The sequence below is a fragment of the Anguilla rostrata genome, chromosome 4, assembly GCF_018555375.3.
Source record: "Anguilla rostrata isolate EN2019 chromosome 4, ASM1855537v3, whole genome shotgun sequence".
Classification (NCBI taxonomy): Eukaryota; Metazoa; Chordata; class Actinopteri; order Anguilliformes; family Anguillidae; genus Anguilla; species Anguilla rostrata.
In genome coordinates this window covers 3,979,784-3,999,485 of record NC_057936.1, presented here as the reverse complement: position 1 = coordinate 3,999,485, position 19,702 = coordinate 3,979,784, and the positions used below count along the sequence as shown (strand labels likewise).

At 51.6% G+C, this 19,702-nt stretch overlaps 1 protein-coding gene across 1 annotated transcript in view; it reads right to left on the bottom strand.

The window, feature by feature from the left end:
- The window catches only part of LOC135254071 (receptor-type tyrosine-protein phosphatase S-like), a 254,574-nt gene that overhangs the window by 98,221 nt on the left and 136,651 nt on the right, over positions 1 to 19,702 (bottom strand). The window contains exon 6 of the mRNA XM_064334022.1: positions 8,648 to 8,836. Within this exon, the coding sequence (XP_064190092.1) occupies positions 8,648 to 8,836 (189 nt within the window). The remainder of the gene's footprint in view (positions 1 to 8,647; positions 8,837 to 19,702) is intronic.

Genomic DNA, 19,702 nt, shown 5'->3' with positions numbered 1-19,702 from the left:
TTATTAGTGTTAACATTCTAATTAGAAAACAAGGTTATTTTAGGGAGTTTAAAAAGCCTCTTGGTGCTGGTTTCCCAAAGGCACGGGAACTGCGTACCCTCCCGTGGGGTCTTATCTGTTCCCTCCACCACCACCGACGCACTAGGGAGCGTAAACAAACGCGCTGCTCGAATGCGTGGCAGTCTAAACCGTGTGGCTCATATTCTATCACTGCCCCCCTATTCGTACCGATAAACTGATTCCAAAGAGGATTTCCTTAAAGTCAACGTGACTGGGCCGAAATCACATAAGCCTTCCCCCCCCCCCCCGGCCAATAGAACTGTGCTGAAAGAGGGGGGGGCCGTCTGACAGGGCGCTTCCCCCTCCCCGGTCGGGCGTGGGGGTGGGGAGGGTAGGGGTGTACTGCGGTTTAGCTGTCCCTATCTGACTCTCTGTTCTCAATATCAGTGAGGGGGCGGGGGCGGGGCTCCATGACCTTTACTTTGCCCCCCACCCCGTTTTATTCTGAGATGACTGACAGCGATCTGCCCCCGAGCTAGCTGCCCCTAAGTGCGCTGAGGGGGCAAAGACCCCCCCCCCCCCCAGGGGTCGCGCCCTGCTAAGCGGTGGGGCAGGGGAGGAGACGGCTGGGGTCAGAGGTTAACGCGTACAGACCAGCGCGAGACTGACGCCGCAGAGCACGCCTGTCCGCCCGCCAGCCCATCGCGACTTCGAATAAAGTTTATTCTATTATTTAAACCTATGTTCATTTTTTTTTTTTTTTTTTTTAATGTCCAAGGACCTGTATCATGGAGCAGGGTTACTCAGTTAACCCTCTCTAATCCGGAACGTGGACTGAAGTAAAAAGAGCAGTTGCAGGTTTCACTCCAGTTATGCAGCTAACTCCCTAATCCTGCTTCGTGAGGCAGGCCCCAAGTCTTGGCAGAAGTCTGCAGAAAGAACTAACCCACAACACAAACACAACGCCAAAAATTATTTCCAACCGGATTAGTTTGTGTTTCGTTCCCGCTCTGAATACAGAGAAATCCTTTGTCCAGCACCAGTTAGAGAGGCAGTCAGTTTGGTTTTATGATGTTTTGCCTGGTTCTTGATTCTCCACGGTGATGCAAGCACCTGTCCCTCCTGGGTACACATCCCCCTTACCTATAGGCCTTTGCACCAGCTCACAGAGCCTGAACAGGGAGAGCTACAATACCATATCATACAAACACTTCAATCATGTTACAGCTGCAATTCCCCAAGTCGGCTTTCATATTGAACTATAACCCAAAAACTGTATCTACAACCATAACACCATAACCCTTTAAGGAGTGCGATCACAAATACGCAATTAGAATGGGACTTGACTGAACATTCTAATGCTGATGTAACAATCACTACTGGTGACTGAAAGCAACGGAGTTCTAGAACACTGACTTCAGAAAATTCTAAAAAACAGAAAAGCCTCAGAAAAACCTGCTCTTTGATTGGTTGAATTCTTGATAAAGGCATCTGATGAAAGGTGAACACTAGTAAAAAGTACACATTCCATGGATGGAGAATCCTCAGAAACCAGGCAAATCATCCTTTAAAGGTTTTTAGCATCCTTATCTGTGTTCATTTCAGAGAAAATCCAAACAATCACATGGGAGAGAGGGAAGGACTGTTAATTGGTTAGAGTTTTAAGGCAGCAATGCTGTTCTTCTTCGTTTCATCAGGTACACAGTAAAGATTAGGAGTCTAGTTAGGGTTGGGAGAAACTAGTTAAGGTCAGGTCAGGTTAGGTTAGGTTAGGTATTGGTTACAGGTTAGATTAGGTGTTGGTTAGGTTAGGTTAGGTATTAGTTACAGGTTAGATATTAGTTAATAAAGCAGGTTTATAAAGCGAGGATTGGAACAGGTTGCTGGTAGGAACACAGCAGCAGGGAGGGTAATCAGATTAGGGAATATGCAACACGGTCGCTTTCATTATTAATCTATAATTAAACAGAGTAAATTAAAAGTGATTGTTTTCGATGGAGCCTTTTTTTTTTTTTAAAAGCTGAACAGACTCGGAACGTAGATGGGGCCACCGGTATCACGACTTCACTCCTCTGAGAGTTATAATAAAAATAACCTAAAAGGTGGTGGAGGGGGGAGGGGGAGGGTGAAAGCAAAAGAACGGGATTCCTTCCAAAGACGGCGAGGAGCCTCCGCCCCGTGCGCTATCGGGTCTGAGCAGCAGCGCCCTGCGCGAGCGGATATGGCAGGCTGCTGGTAGCTCGAGCCACAGAGAGGATTCTCTCTCCCCTCCTGCTTCAGGACGGAAGAAATCCGCACACGGGCTGGAGGGGGGGGGGGTGAGGGGTGGGGGTTGGGGGGCGGGGGGTGTAGGTCGGGCCCCACTCTCTCGAAGTGAGACGCAAGGCTTTGACGGGCGATTTTGGACAGAACACCCTCACCTGTCAGGCTGGGCGTCGGACACCTGGACAGAGCTGGCTCGGACCGCTCTGAGCCACTGGCTCACAGCCCTGAGGCACTGTGGGTAATGCATGCCCGGTCTGATGCATTGTGGGTAACGTAACAACCCTGATGTACTGTGGCTAATGCACGCCCAGTCTGATGCATTGTGGGTAATGTAACGACCCTGATGCCCTGTGGCTAATGCACGCCCAGTCTGTTGCACTGTGGGTAATGTAAGGACCCTGATGAATTCTGGGTAATTTCTGCTTCATAAGACGATCAGGAAGTCCCCTGTCACCGTTGTATACCTAAGGGAAATAGGCATGTCTATATCCACACATTCTTTTTTGCCTGCATGCATTCTCTCTGCAGAGGGAGGCTGATCACTACAGCCTGGGGATTCTGTCCATCTGTCCTGCCAGGTTTCTGCTTAGCTGACTGGACTAATGTATTATTTTTAGCCTCCCCCCCCCGCCCCCCACCGCCCCCCCCCCGCAAGGTCACACTGACTGCAGCATGCGAGTGGGGCCCTGATACCAGAGCCCCGCCCACTAAGCACTCTCACACTCACATTCACAGAGCACCTGATTGGCCAGCTTATCTCTTACATCAGACTGTGTGCATGCGTGTGTGTGTGATAGAGTACGTGTGTGTATGCGAGTGTGTGTGTGTGTGCGTCCGTGCATAAATGTGTGTGCATGTGTGCGTGCCTGTGTGTGATAAAGTAAGTGTATATACATATAAGTGTGTGTATGTGTGTGTCCCCGTGCGTGCATGTGTGTGCGTGTGTCCGTGCGTGCGTGCGTGCGTGTGTGTGTGTCCGTGCGTGCATGTATATATATATATATGTGTGTGTGTGTGCATGCACAGGGACGGCTGAGCTAACAAACCCAAATGGACGCGGGCCCGCAGTTCCCCAGGTGGGACTTTAACGTTTCCACCGCAGGTTCTTCCTCCCTCCTTTCCCCACGGCGCGGAGGCCTGGTCTCACACTCGGCGCACGCTACGCACACCTGGCAGCGCTGCGTGAGTCACCGCCCGCCGCACGCTGTCCGCAGAGCGAGGGGGAAGAGAAAAGGCTTCACGCGGCGTCTCCGCTGCCTCCAGCCGGAGGGGCGAAGAAAAGAACAGCTCATTCAGAAAGGCCAGCGCGGCAGCGGCGCGCCTGAGCAGCGTCTGGAGCCCAGGCTCCGGTATTAAAAACCGCTACCTGCCTCCTGAACCCTGAAATTACAGTTCTTTAGAACGGGGGGTTAGGATGACGACCCAGGGGGTGCAGAGGATTTTTTTTGGGGCGCAGACCCCTTTTCTCATCGGCGTAAATCACAGCGGCCGAAGTTAAGATCTGTGAACTGCCGCATCAGTTTCCCGTTGCCTTCGCCCACTTGCTAGCCCCACAGGCTAACGGGAGTGCGCTAGCCCCACAGGCTAACAGTAGCGTGCTAGCCCCACAGGCTAAGGGAAGTGCGCTAACCCCACAGGCTAACGGGAGTGCGCTAGCCCCACAGGCTAACGGAAGTGCGCTAGGCTCACAGGCTAACGGAAGTGCGCTAGGCCCACAGGCTAACGGACGTGCGCTAGGCCCACAGGCTAACGGGAGTGCGCTAGCCCCACAGGCTAACGGGAGCGCGCTAGCCCCACAGGCTAACGGGAGCACGCTAGCCCCACAGGCTAACGGAACTGCGCTAGCCCCACAGGTTAACGGGAGTGGGGCAGCGCAGAGCTAATGGCGGCTAACTCGCGCTACCACTTCTGCATCGTTGATTAAAAAGTAAAAAAAAGTAAAAAACCAGCCTCCACTTACGCGCACAAGGGCCACTTCAAACCCGCTCTGTGAGTTTACCGCACGCCATATTCTTACCCGTTAAAAACTCGGAAAGCCATGGGAAGGAAAGGAAAACACAGGCCCTCATAAAACTGGGAATTTGGCTGTCTCAGAACCCCCAGAATGAAATTTAAAAAAAAAACAAAACAACCCCCAACGGGAGGGACCCTGCACCTGCGGGTTTGAACAGGAAGCGTGTGGAGCGGCACTTCCTGTGCTACGAGCGCACATCGAGCGGGACGCAGAGTCGCCGCCAAATCACTGGCTGGAATAATATTTTGGCTCGGTGGCGAGGGCGCGGAGCCCGGACCCTCAGGTCACGCACGGCGAAACGCCTCCCCTCTTCTGCTCCTCACTCCTCCTCCTCACTCACCCTACCTCTCCTCCCTCCCTCCTCCTCTCCTCTCTCCTCCCTCCCTCCTCTCCCGCCTCTCCCTCCCTCTCTCTCTCCACTCCCTCCTCTCCCACCCTCCCTCCCTCCCTCCCTCCTCCCTCCTCCTCTCTCTCCTCCTCCTCTCCGCTCCACTCACTCACCTACTCACTCCCTCCCTCGCTCATTCCCTCCCTCGCTCTCTCTCTCTCTCTCTCTCTCCCTCCCTCGCTCACTGGAGGCCCCGTGCGGACCCCGAGCCGCTGCTCCAGGCGCTCCTGTTAAAGATTCGCCCGTTCCCATTTCCCTTTTTATCCCGCCCGGACTACACCCGAGTACGGAACGTTCAAATCGGGGCTCCCTGCCCCTTTTGGAACCAGGGGACCTGTTACTGGGGAAGACTGAAGGGGCTGCTTTGGGTTTAAAGTGCGGCCTTGTGTATGCATAATGTGTGGGGAATGTGTGTGTGTATGTCTATGTATGTATGTATGTGTGTGTGTGTGTGTGTGAGGTGTTTGTGTTGCATTTCACACAGGTGTAGCAGGGTGTGGGCCTGTAGCACGCGGTGAGCCTGTATGAGTGTGAGTGTGCGATTATCAGTACTGTGGTGACGCGTGGGCTCCTCTACAGAGGGTTAGTCTGGTGTGTGTTGGCCTGTACATGCGTGTGTGTGTGCCTGTACATGCGTGTGTGTGTGCCTCTACACAGGTGAGTGTGTGCGTGTGTGTGTGTGTGTCTCTACACAGGTGTGTGTGTGTGTGTGTGTGTGTGTGTGCCTGTACACAGGTGTGTGTGTGTGTGAGTGTGTGTGTCTGTACATGAGTGTGGAAAGGGCAGCCAGCCTTATACCAGATATTCACTTCCACACTTAAAGAATGAAAGGCCAGGAGTTAGGCAGAGCGCTCCAGCGCACCAGCGCACACGCCGGGCTGAGGACGGGCTCGGATGTTTCCGGAAGACACGGCGAGAGAGAGCTCTGGGGATCCCCCAGGTCACCTGACTCGACGGACAGACCCGAGGACACGCCTTCACTACATCTTTACACCCGAGCGGTTTCACCGTCCTCCGGGAAACGTGTTCGTAAACGGCAGACGTTTTCGCTTTTGGACGTTAGTGGGAAGGGGAAAAAAAAGATTGGGGGAAGGGAGGGACGGACAGAAAGGGAGAAGGTGAAAGGGACAGAACTAGAGAGAGAGAGAGAGAAAGTGAGAGAAAGGATCGGTGGGTCATGCATTTTAAAAGCGTTTAAAATGCCATCTGCTTCGACGGGGGAGGGGGGGCAAAGAGGAGTTTTAGACTCAGAAAAAACACTTACCAAAGGTATCTGAAAAATTATAAGAAATAAAGGGGAAGAAAACAAAACAACATATTTCAGGGCTGAGGTCAGGTAATGGGTTACATCGCTTAGACCAGCAAGTGTGCGTTTTACTCTAGTTTTAATTTCCACTTTCACCGTAGGAATTTTCAATTTGCATTCTTCATAAAAAAAACAACACCAACCGCATGAAAGTAAATACTCCAGCACTGAAGACAAGCGGCTACATGATGCAAATGTATCTCTCTGGTTAAGCAATGTTTAAATAGTGCTTGAGACTCAAACACGTTTACATTCAAAATGTTTTTCTGAGAGAATATAAATATGAAGTCTGAGAGGAAAAGTGTGTTAAAGTATAGAATATGAACACATCACCACCGTGCAGGATGCACTGTGTGCACACGAGGCGCTGTCTGAAGCAGTGTTTTTGAACAGTGTTAGTCAGATCAGTCCAGATTTACTTGTTGTTTTTCTTTTACTGAAATGGCAGGGGATTTGCTGGAGGAAGTTAAAATCAGCAGGATGTGACCTGGGACACATCAAAGCTCCAACGGAACAGACAGACAGACAGACAAACAGACAAACAGATAGACAGACAAACAGACAGACAAACAGACAGACAGACAGACAGACAGATAGACAAACAGGTAGACAGACAGACAGACAAACAGACAGACAAACAGACAGACAGACAGACAGACAGACAGACAAACAGAGACAGACAGACAGACAGACAAACAGACAGACAGACAAACAGATAGACAAACAGACAGACAGACAAACAGACAGACAAACAGACAGACAGACAGACAAACAGACAGACAAACAGACAGACAGACAAACAGATAGACAAACAGACAGACAGACAAACAGACAGACAGACAAACAGATAGACAAACAGACAGACAGATAGACAGACAGAGACCCAAAAATATATGTGAACAGGTGACACCTGGCTGTACTGCCAGGACAGCAGACACACAGACAAATTGGGGGGGGGGGGGGGGGGCACAACAACAGCTGAGGAATGACACCTCTGAACCAATGACCTGGAACCAGCCAGGGACCCAAGCTCACCCTTCCCATGGTGCACTGGGGGCACCAGTTCCTTCTGTCTTTTGACATATCAGGGTTTTTTTTGTTGCAAATTCTCCCACTGGCTTTGAACTGGTCAGGCTCATAGTGCTGTAAGGTTATGAGCAGCCTGGTCAGGCTCATAGTGCTGTAAGGTTATGAGCAGCCTGGTCAGGCTCATAGTGCTGTAAGGTTATGAGCAGCCTGGTCAGGCTCATAGTGCTGTAAGGTTATGAGCAGCCTGGTCAGGCTCATAGTGCTGTAAGGTTATGAGCAGCCTGGTCAGGCTCACAGTGCTGTAAAGTAATTAGCCTAAAGAACAGAGGCCTGATTGAAAATGGGAGAACTACAGGACCCAAGGAGCTGTTGGGTCCAGAGGGCGGGGTCTGGGTGGAGCTGGGGTCCCTGTATTCCAGCGTTGTGATTGGCCCACGAGGGATCTCCACAGGTACACCGAAGCACAGATGGCTCGGCGTCCTGCTTAGACCCCAAAATACCCCCCCGAGGTTTCGCTTGCCGTCTTCCAATAAAATAGTAGAATAAAAAATAATGATAAATAAAAAAACACTTTCGCATTATCGCTCCACTCTGGAAAACTCCGATGATACCCCCCCCAGGGGGGAGAGCCCTGCTGCCTGACATGGAAGATAAAGAGACACTCCAGCAACTAGCACAACATCCTGCTCGAACAGAGCTAACGCTTCCTCACCTGCGAGAAGGGTCATTTTGGGCCTTTCAAGAGCGAGAGCAGTTACCTCCAGAATACATTTTGTTCCACTTTATTTAGATCAGACCCCTACTGCCCCCCCCCCCCCCACCCCTCCAACCCAATTTCAGTCCACTAATCCTGCCATAGAGGCCAGACGCTGCCTATTCTGGGGGGTGGGAGGGGGGAACGTATTGTGCACATCGGGGACGATGACGTCATCGTTAAACACTCATTGCTCAGTGACGCTCTGACCTAATTTTAATGAAGGGCGTGAACTCAAAAAAAAAAAAAAAAAAAAATCAATTAGATTTTTCAAGGGGTAACTAATTATCGACCCAAAATATCAACCCCTGAGTGCCTTGGGGGCACTCTGTCCCGTACTTAATTAAGACACATAATTACACTTCAGCGGACGTTTCAATAAAGTCTCATCAATAGGGAAGAAACGCCATTTTTAATTACTGTACAATGACAACAGCAACAGTGGCCACGCCCAGTCCTAGTGACTCGTCCAATCATATCTGTGTGTACTCAGTCCCCAGCTGAGGTTCTGTTTCTCCCAGATGAGAACCACCCTTGGAAAGGCAGCCTGTATCAATTGTGAAACCTGGGCCTGCACTGAAGGTCTGGTGTTTAACATTCGAGCTGGAGCGCTTAAAAAATACAACAACGCATAAATCGATAACCTCACGCAACCTGGCACCCGAATCATAACCAAGACAAACCTTGAAAGAGAAAGAGAGAGAGAGAAAGAGAGGGAGAGAAAATAAAAGAGAGTATTTGCATCTTCACCCCCCTCCATTTCAACCCTGTTCTGAGTACGAGCACAACCAATGCTAACGCTAACAAGGAGAGAGAGAGAGAGAGAGAGAGAGAGAGAGAACGAGCAGATTGGTCAGCCCGGCAGGAAGTTCCGCCCCCTCCCCCCCTTACCTGATCTCAGCTGTTTGATTCGCCCATTACTTGCGCTGGGGTCGACGGGCAGGAAGTCCTTGAACCAGTGTATTTCCGGGTCGGGGTTGCCGCTGGCCGCGCACAGCATGGTGGCGGTGCGGGTGCGCTCCACCACCTTCAGCTGGGGGCCCATGTCGATGTTGGGGAACCCCGAAGGGAGGAGGTCCTCTGTGAGGGGGGGGGGAGAGAGAGAGAGGTACAGAGGGTGGGTTTTGGGGGGGTGGGTACCGGGACGGCCTGAGTTCTGTACCGGACCCTGGGGGTCCCGTCCACGCAAGCGCTACCTCAGATTCAGAGCCGAGCCCAAAAACATCTTTAATGTGCTCTTTATGATGGAGAGGGGGTTTTGTGTGTGTGTGTGTGCTTCTGCGTGCATGCGTGGTTGTGTGACTGTGTGTGTGTGCGTGTTTGTGCATGCGTGCGTGGGTGTGTGCACGTACATGTGCGCGCATGTATGTGTGTGTGCGCATGTGTGTGAGTGTGCATGTGTGTGTGTGCATGCGTGCATTTGTGCATGTGCATGCGTGTGTGTTCTGATTGTTATTCCACGATTTGAGCGAGATGTTTGTTGTTTTTTTTTTCCAGTTCCAGTTTTTTATTTGTTCACTGCTTCTTTTTTTTACCCGGCCAACAGTCTATCTTTGCTCCTGCTATAAAAAAACCCTGGTTTGGAGCAGAATAGGTCAATACATTGTGGACAAATAGCTGAAAGAATCCGGAGCTATTTTCAGCTGCCAGTCTGCTGATAGCCCTGTTTACTTTTAGGCCCCTGGCAGGGCTCTGGGACTGCCCACTAATGGCGTCCAACATAATCCATTTTGTCACTATTTGTGTTGCCATGTAAAGCTGGATTTTTCAGAGCGCTATAAGCGTCTTGTCCTTTATTTGTTTGGATATCAGAACTGTGTGTGTGTGTGGGGGGAAAAAACTGGTTAAAACTGGACAGTCTCAGCTAATTGCAACCATTGCAAATTTAATTTAGACTGATTGTAAAAATTTGCACGGTTCGCATAATAATTTCGGTGATTCAGAGGTAGTAACACTTTTTTTTCCAAGACAGATGCACAAAACAGCCATTTTGTGGCCGCAATTACTTCTTAGTAGAAGACTCGCCTCTAAATCGTTTTAATTGCAACAAAGATTGATTTACATTTTATACAGCTTTAATTTTAACCAAAGGAGAGGTTCCCCTGATTTTTTTTTAGCTCGACAGCCAAAAAACGTTTTTCAGCAGCACTTGAGGAAGACGCGCTCCAGCCAGAGATATTTCCACGCGAACGAAGTCGCTCAGAACCGCAATCGAGAGTCATTTAGCACACGAGTGACGCTGCACACCCCTGAGCGAAAACATACGGCAGATGAGGTGTGCTTTGAAAGGGAGATGCATCACTTAAAATGGCCGCCGCTCTCTGTGCTCGATCGCCCCCTGTCACGGCCGCAGTGAGCGATGGCGGGTACTCAGACGGAGATCCTGAGAGGTGCGGCAGGTGCGTCTCCTAATCTGCGGTGAGGGGGTTTTCAGGATACTGGGGCTCGCGGGCAAAAGCAAGCCAGCGATGCTGCTGCAGCCGGGCCGATGGATAGTGTGTGTGGATCAGCTAATTCATCACGTTACGACTGTATCGATAAAACCGGTAGAACTGTACTTCTCTGTGGGAACCACCAGGAGGTTATAAACACACACACACACACACACACGCACGGACACACACACATTATCTATCTATCTATCTATCTAACTTACACGCAAACACATGTTACGAATCACAAAGCTGAATCCCACTCTCTCAGTACTTATGTATTAACAGGGGGAAACGACCTCAGCTTGTAACCCCAATAGATGTGACTTCTATTCAAACACAAAAACAACCAAGTGCGCTCCCTCCCCCCCATACTTCTGTCTCATTTGGGACGAGTGCTTGTTAAAGAGATGTGCTTCTTTCCGATCAATCAGGAAACATGGATTTTTCAGAGCCTAAATGTCTCATCCAGGTGCAATGGGCCTGGATGTGTAATGAGCAAAGAAACCAGGAGCCTTTAAACTGGTAGCCTGGGATGTTTCTCCATGACGGCAGAGCACGCTTTGCAATAAAGCCCAAATACTACAGCACCCCTGGGGCAGTGCGGAGCTCTGTAAAAAATCACTAGTTACTCATTAATCAGGAGTCACACCTTTTTTGTTTTTTTTTGTGAACTAACAAAACGGCAACAGGCCATAAAGAACAAGCAGAGCAGAATGAATGAGCGTTTGGCTCTGGGGTGCGGTTCTACCTGAGCGACAGGTGACAGGTGACAGGTGAGGCGTCACATGGTGTGCGGTAATTCGACAGCCTCGTTTCTCCTGGAGCCCCAGGCCTACCCGAGGGTGGGGGCTGGGGGTGGGGTGGGGGGGGCGAAGAGCCAAGAGCTCATCACAGCTCAGCCGTTTCCGCCGCGCTCGAAGAAGCGCAGCGATTCCTCCCAGCTGCGCGAACACGCGGACAGCCGGCTCCTCCGCTTTCCCGCCATCGAGTCCCCGCGGGCGCCAGCGTCAGGTCTAAGGGGGGATGGGGGACGGGGGGAATCGCTGGTGCTGTTTTAGGGCTTCGTGCCGAGTCCTCGCCCGTTGATTATTAAAGGATGCTGAGGTGTGATCTCTGCGTATCCCTGGAGGGAAGCTGAGACACTTCTCTGCTTTGTGAGCCTTAAAGTAGGGTTGCCTCTTCCTCTCTCTCACTGTCTATCTCTCCTTCCTCTCTCTCTCTGTCTATCTCTCCTCATTCTCTCTCTATCTGTCTCTGTCTGTCTCTCTCCTCCCTCTCTCTCACTGTCTTCTCACTCTCTTTCTCTCTGTCTCTCTCTCCGTCCTCTCTCTCTCTATATCTATCTCTCTCTCTGTCTGTCTCTCTACTCCCTCTCTCTATCTCTCACATTCTCTCTCTCTTCTCTCTCTCCTCCCTCCCTCTCTCTGTCTTCTCACTCTCTTTCTCTCTGTCTATCTCTCCTTCCGGCCTCTATCCTCTCACTTCCTCTCTCTTCCTTCCCTCCCTCTCTCTCCCTTCTCTACCCTCTCGCTCTCTCTCTCTCTTCCCTCCCTCTCTCTCCCTTCTCTACCCTCTTGCTCTCTCTCTTCCCTTCCTCTCTCCGTTCTCTACACTCTTGTTATCTCCCTCCCTCCCTCTCTCCCCTTTCGCTCTTTCTCTGTCTCTCTTCTCTCTCTCTCCCCACACTCTTTCTGTCTCTCACCCTCTCTCTTTCCCCCCTCTCTCTCTCTCTCTCGCTCCCTCTCCCTCTGATGTGAAAACGCATACTTTCCCCCCGTTCTGATATCCGTGTTTTATTATCGCGCGGGCGTCGCCGGTCAGGCCCCACGCTTCCTTTCCCTCGTTAACGCCGCGAGATCGAGCCCTCGTATTCCAGCCAATCGGCACGGCCGCAGCTCCCCGCGTTCCGGGAGCGAGCCGCGTTCCGCAGCCAATTAAAAACCGTCAGTCATTCGCTTCCGAGTTTAATTACAGGGACGGAACGCTGAAAAGCTCATGCAAATGAGCGAGGGAGTTTGGAATCTCGGGAATTACGATGCCATCAATTTTCTGATCCAATCAGAGGTTTCTGGGGCCGTGGTCCCAGAAACGTTCCTCCTCCCTCGACGAGATGCCGAGAAGCCGAGAGCTATCCTCGGAAAGGGGGATGGGAATGTCATTTGTGTTCCAGCCTTTTCCTTAATCGAGCGGTAAACACAGATTATATCCCCAAGCGGGTCACAAGGATGAGACTTTTTTTTTTGAGGTTTTCTTGGCTGAATGTTCTCTCCTGGTTATCAGCTGTCAAAGACAGCAGTCAAAGCAGAAGCTCTTGATGTGTGTGTGCCTGTGACAGTGCCCAGATACTCCGGTTGAGACATTCAATCTGGTGCCTGTGTTCTCCCCGGCAGCTGATTGGCTGACTGTTTGATAGACAGGGGAGGATGATGAACAAAGCCAGAATTTCTTCAGAAGTCGGCGTTCTAGAACTCTGTTGCTTACGGTTACCAGTGCTGATTGTGACATCAGCATTAGAATGCACAGTTCGGAACATTCTAATCACACACATGCATTTGTAATTGTACACCTTAAAAGGTTAACACCCTTGTTTGTGTCCGTCCGCTCCACCCCCAGCCCCCCCTTGATTTTCAGGGGGACAGAAAACCCTCCACTCTCCACCCTGAGCGGGAGGGGCGAGCGGGCAGCGGGGGAGGTAGTAATGGACGACCATTACTACAAAAAATATCCTGGGCCAAATTAGCCTGGGCTCGCGTTAGAAGCATTTGTGCCCCCCCCCCCCTTCTCTTCCCCGCATTTGTTTCAGTGCCCCCCCCCCCCCCACCCAATTTTGATAATGACTCCCTTTTGTTTTTCCTTCTCTCTCCTCTCACCTTTCACATCACGCGGGTTTCAAACCCACAACAGCATAACAGCTGTTCTCTGCTTTTGGGTGGCATTGTGCAGCTGCGCCCCCCCTCCCTCCCTGCCCCCCTCCCCCCCCCCACCTCCCACCTCCACCCCACAGTGCAGGCCACCCCTGTGAACATTTGGGAGGGGTAGGGGGCTACCACGTCCATCTCGACCAATCCGACGCGAGGAGGCTCAACGGCTAGCCTTGGCTTGGCGCAGCTCTGTGTTCGCGGGGCAGAGAGTCACCCCTGGATTAATCAGGGCCTAATTGCCCTTAATTACAGCCTCTCGGTATTAACACCGTTACGCAAGCGACAGGTGCAGAGCCTCTAATCTGATTGGTCGGGCTTAGCTCCGGCGGCAGGGCAGAACGAGCTTGCCCAAATCTAGGGTTACGCGACGACCTTCGCCGGGACTAAATCACCAGATTTCACCACGTGCTCCTGCGTCTGTGCTGGAACGGTCCCACGACATCCCCTCACACAAACATACTACACTCACAGATATGTGGACTTGTGGGGAAAAAAAATGGATATGTGGAAAAAATATAATGAAGGAGCAGTGTATTTTTTTTGAATATATACCAAAATATCTTAAAGCAAACAATAATTTGTACTGCTTATATTGTGTCAATCACATTTTAGATATGTATTTTGAAAGTCTTATTCAGGGATATGATCCGTGTCCGATGAGTGAGTAAAACAGATTCACACGAGCGCAGAAGCTCTTGCGTGTGCTTATGATCAGCGATCAGTCCTCTGACAGATGTTCAGGTTCTGAATATGTACTTTCTGATTATTCATTTAAATAAATAAATAAAAATAAACTGGAAAAATCCCATCCCAGCTCAGTCCAAGGCTCCGCCCACCCAAGGGCACAGGCTGCCCCCTCCCACAAACCCAAAACCTTCCTCCTGCGGTCTCCCTGACCAGGACCCAGTCCGTGGGTGGTCCTAGGCCAGGGAATCATTTCCATCTCCCCAGAAATATGAGTTTAAAATGTCACAAACTGCTCTGGATTATCTCCCTGTCACATCTGCCCTCCACAGTGGATATTTGGGGGTTTAAAATGATTTTTTTATTTATTTACTTTTTTTTGGCCAAACAGACCACCCGTGTTCTCATTTTCCATGGCTGAGCCCTCCTCTGCTCTCTGACCTCCCAGGGTTTGTCATGAAGGCACCCCCCCTCCCTCCCTCCTCTCCCTCCCTCCCCTGCTCCCCCCCCCCCCCCAAACGTGTTTATTACTCATATATTTATTTCCACTTACAGAAATTATTTAATTTCATCAGCGCCATAATCAAGTTAACCTGATTACCCATGGCCACTGCCTGCCAGGGACAGGGCTTACGAATGTTACAGAGAGAGGGAGAGAGAGGGAGAGGGAGAGAGAGAATGAGAGGGGGAGAGAGAGAGAGAGAGAGAGAAAGGGAACGAGATGGAGGGAGAGATACGGATGTGTTTTAGAGCACTGTTACAGGAAGGGATGAAGAGAGGGAGAGAGAGAGAGAGAGTGAATGAGAGAGGGAACGAGATGGAGGGAGAGATACGGATGTGTTTTAGAGTACTGTTACAGGAAGGGATGAAGAGAGGGAGGAAAGAGAGAGGGGGAAGAGAGAGAGAGTGAATGAGAGAGGGAACGAGATTGAGGGAGAGATACGGATGTGTTTTAGAGCACTGTTACAGGAAAGGAGGGAGAGAGGGAGAGATAGAGAGAGATAAAGGAGGATGGAGAAGAAGAGGAGGAGGAGTAGAAAGAGAGGGCAGCAGAAGAAGAGAGAGATAGGGAAAGAGATAGAGAGGGAGAGAGGGAGGAGAGGAGGAGAGAGGAGAGAGAGAGAGAGAGAGAGAGGGAAAAATGAAAAAGCCAGGAGTAAAGAAATAGATATTTAACTAATCTGCAGGCCCAGCTGTTTGGACTCCAGAGATGGTCAATTTCATTTGCTCTCTCTCTCTCTCTCCCCCTCTCTCTCTCTCTCTCTCTCTCTCTCTCTCTCTCTCTCTCTGCGTCCAGGAAGCGGCTCGATTAACATAATCAACCGAGCCGGCTGAAGGGGGGGGGGAGGAGGAGGAGGAGGAGAGAGGCGGGCGCGGTCGTGCCGAAGAGCCGGGGGTCTGTCTGGCTGTCACCTTGGACAGTGCGGCGTCAGCAGGGCCCGTCCCGCACGGGGGGGAGTGGAGTGGAGGGGGGGGGGGCAGATAATGGGGCTCTAATGTGGCATGCGCTCTCCCCTGCATTCAGAAAGGCTTTATATGCAGAGCTGCCCCGCTGGCTCGAACCCCTGCACCCCCCCTGCCCACCACCCACCCCCCCCACACTAAAGCAGCCTGAATTTACACTGAAATGATCAAAACTGAGAAAAAGCAAAAAAAAAAAAAAAAAAGCATTTACTTTACTGGCTTTTAGCACATTCTGCTGTGCACTGTCCTTTCCTAGCGAAGGAGCGTTCAGTGACTCCAGTGACCTTCAAAGGGTGTTCAGTGGATCAGCATTATATGGCCAGCGAGAGGGAGAGATCCATCCTTTCATCTCTTTTTACCGCTGAAGTTTCCCTGAATGCGCCAGGCTGGTTCCTCAGAGGCCGGGGGGTGGGGGAGGGGGGTCAGACCCTCACTGGCCCAGACCTCAGCTTCCTCCACGCAGGCAACGCACAGCCCCCCCACCCCCTCGCTCCCCACAAACACCGTGCCAAAATAATCGCCCCAGCAGTTTTGCTCGTGTGCGTTCGGTAAACGGCGCTGATTTGCATCCACCGCTTAGCGGCATGACGCGTGGCGGCGTGTAATTTTCACGATAAACGACGGGGACGGCGCTCTCGCTGACGCAGATGCGCGGAGGGGCCGCCGGAAAGGACGGGCTCGATCACGGGGAGCCCCCCAGACAGGGCCGAGCGCGTGACGGGGGGAGGGGGAGGGCGCTTCACCTGGAGTAAACACCCGTCAGCTCCCCCCTTTCAAAACAAACAGGTTTCCTCCTGAGTTGCAGTAGCAGCGCCTGAGAACAAACTTGGAGATAATGGGGGCAGATTTAGCACTCAGAATACACAACTCAACAACTCAGCACTCAGAATACACAACTCAACAACTCAGCACTCAGAATACACAACTCAACAACTCAACAACTCAGAACTCAGAACTCAACAACTCAGAACTCAGAATACACAACTCAACAACTCAGAACTCAGAACACACAACTCAACAACTCAGCACTCAGAATACACAACTCAACAACTCAGCACTCAGAATACACAACTCAACAACTCAGAACTCAGAATACACAACTCAACAACTCAGCACTCAGAATACACAACTCAACAACTCAGCACTCAGAATACACAACTCAACAACTCAGCACTCAGAATACACAACTCAACAACTCAGAACTCAGAATACACAACTCAACAACTCAGAACTCAGAATACACAACTCAACAACTCAGCACTCAGAATACACAACTCAACAACTCAGCACTCAGAATACACAACTCAACAACTCAGCACTCAGAATACACAACTCAACAACTCAGAACTCAGAATACAGAACTCAACAACTCAGCACTCAGAATACAGAACTCAACAACTCAGCACTCAGAATACACAACTCAACAACTCAGAACTCAGAATACACAACTCAACAACTCAGAACTCAGAATACACAACTCAACAACTCAGAACTCAGAATACACAACTCAACAACTCAGAACTCAGAATACACAACTCAACAACTCAGAACTCAGAATACACAACTCAACAACTCAGAACTCAGAATACAGAACTCAACAACTCAGAACTCAGAATACACAACTCAACAACTCAGCACTCAGAATACACAACTCAACAACTCAGCACTCAGAATACACAACTCAACAACTCAGAATACACAACTCAACAGCTCAGAACTCAGAATACACAACTCAACAACTCAGCACTCAGAATACAGAACTCAACAACTCAGAACTCAGAATACACAACTCAACAACTCAGAACTCAGAATACACAACTCAACAACTCAGAATACAGAACTCAACAACTCAGAACTCAGAATACAGAACTCAATGACTCAGAAATCAGAACACAGGGTTCAGAACTCAGAACTCAAGACTCAGAATTCAGAACTCAACAACTCAGAACTCAGCGACTCAGGACTCAGAACTGTCTGTCTCCATCGACCGGCACCAAACCAGCCAGATAAAACGCGGAAGCTGAGACACCGGGTCGGTCGTACGGGCGAGACGACGGGCGAGGTGCCTCGGGAACGAGCCGCGGCTGATCGGGGGGTGGGGGCGAGGCCGTTATCTCCCGCGGTTAGCTCTGTCTGATTACACGCCCGATCTCCGCGGCACCTTTCGCCAGCGCCGCCCCGCGTTACGGCAGGGTTCACCGCGAGCGGCAAAGTGCCGGGGCGGCTAGCGGAGCGCTAACGGGCTAACGGGCTTAACCGCGACAGCCAATGGGCTTGGAAAGGAAGCGGACGAATGAGAATGAATAAATAAGACAACAGCTGTAGCTTCAGAGGAGGGATTCAGAGGTTCTAAAATCCCAGAGAGGAACAGGCTGAAAGGGGGACCTCCACACCTCAAACAGTCCAAACGAAGAGAAGTTCTCCTGGAGAACTTCGTAGTGAAAGAGACGGGTGGGACGTGGGCGGAGGGGGGAGGGGGGGAGGGGTCAAAGCGCTCCAGGAGCAGATGTTCAAATCGCACGGTCCGCTGGCAAGACTGGACGCGGAAATTAAAACGAAAAATAAAAAACCGGACTGCGGTCGGCGCGGCGGGCCCGAGTGACCCAACGAGCGTGTAGCGGGTCCACACGGGCCGAGGAGCCCCGCCCCTTATTTAAATATTTAACAGCTGCTCGGCCAGCTCAGCCCCCACCCTCACAACCCAGGCACCCGTCCAGAACAGAAGCTCTGCAATCAAGGAAATCTGGCCGGAGAGAGAGAGAGAGAGAGAGAGAGAGAGGAGGGGGAGAGAGAGGGGGAAGAGAGAGAGAGGGAGAGAGAGGTGAGAGGGAGAGGAGAGGGGAGAGGGGGAGAGTAGAGAGGGAGAGGTGAGAGAGAGGGAGTTGGAGAGAGGGAGAAAGAGAGAAAGGGAGAGAGGGGGGATGGAAAAAAGAGGAGAGAGAGAGAGAGAGAGAGAGAGGAGAGGGCGTGGAGGAAGGAGAAGAGAAAGAGGAAGAGGGAAGGAAGGGGAAGAGAGAGGGAAGAGGGAAGGAAGGGGAAGAGAGAGAGAAAGAAAGAGGGAGAGGGAGAGCACACTACAGCATTCAGGTCTTCACCCCTGCGTTTCCGCGCTGTCCCGTGTAGGAGCGCGTCGCTAAGCGCTGCTCGGAGACGGAACGCCCCGTCGTCCCGCGACACACGCCCTGACCCCCGCGCCGCAGACCGTGCGCTCCTCTGGCGGGCGCGGGCGAGAGGCTGATGTTTATTCATGAGCAGGATGGGCCCCCCCTGCCCCCCCCCCGAGGCTGGTCTTTATTCATGGGATGGGGGCTCGGAGGTGTCGGGGCGTCCTGCAGCACCCAGCACGTCTCCCCCTCTCTATCGACCGCTGACTCTCTGAGAGAGAGAGAGACTCCGCCCCCAGTGACACGGCCAACGCGCGGCAGGGTGTGTGTGAGAGAGTGTGTGTGTGAAAGTGTGTGTGTGTGTGAGAGAGAGTGTGTGTGTGTGTGAGAGAGTGTGTGTGTGTGTGTGTGTGTGTGTGAGAGTGTGTGTGTGTGTGTGTCTGTGTGTGTGTGTCGCATGCAGGAGTGTGTGTGTGTGTATGTGTCTGTGTATGTGTGTGTATTTAACAAATATTCTTTTTATGGACAACAACAAAGAAACAAAGAGAACACACAGTGAGCCAGGCATTCAACATGAGAACATGGCAGACACCGCATACAACTCTAAAAACACAATAAAAAACACACAGGCCCCAGACCACACGCTCCACACACAGACATGAGTAACATGGACACTCACACACGCAACGCCGCCACAGCACACACACAGACACAACAACACACACACACACACACACACACACACTCGCAGCTGCACACACAGCCTCGTGCCCGTGTTAATAATTCATCTCGCGGAGTCCGCGGCGGCGCGACAGGAGTCTGTAGATTCCGCCGGACCGTACCGCGGTAAAAGGGATGCATAATGCAGTGGGGGGATGGGGGGCGTGGGAGTACAGGTTGGGGGGCTGTGGAAACGGGCGTGTTTACGGGGGTGAGATAAGGGGACCGCGCGGTGCGAACTCAGCCGGCCGTCTCTCGGTGTGATGGCGGGGCAGGGCCCCCGTCTCTCCTGAGACTTTCTCTTCCTCTCCCCTTTCTCTCCTCCTCGCCCCCCCCCCACCTCTTTCTTCCACGTGTCCTGCAGTGCCGGGGGGGTCAGGGAGATAACTCAAGGTAAGGGACACAGTGGGAGGCTGAAAACCAGAGGGACTGAGGGAGAGGGAGAGAGAGAGAGGAAGATAGAGGGGGGTGGCGGGGTCGATCTGCTTCCCGAGAGCTTTCATTATTTATCAGCTGCTCATTATCACCGACGGTAACTGTCCACCTGCTCCAAAAATGACTTATTCCCCCAGCTGCCTCCGACAGGTCCTCTCCCAACCTCTCCCCCCCCCCCCCCGC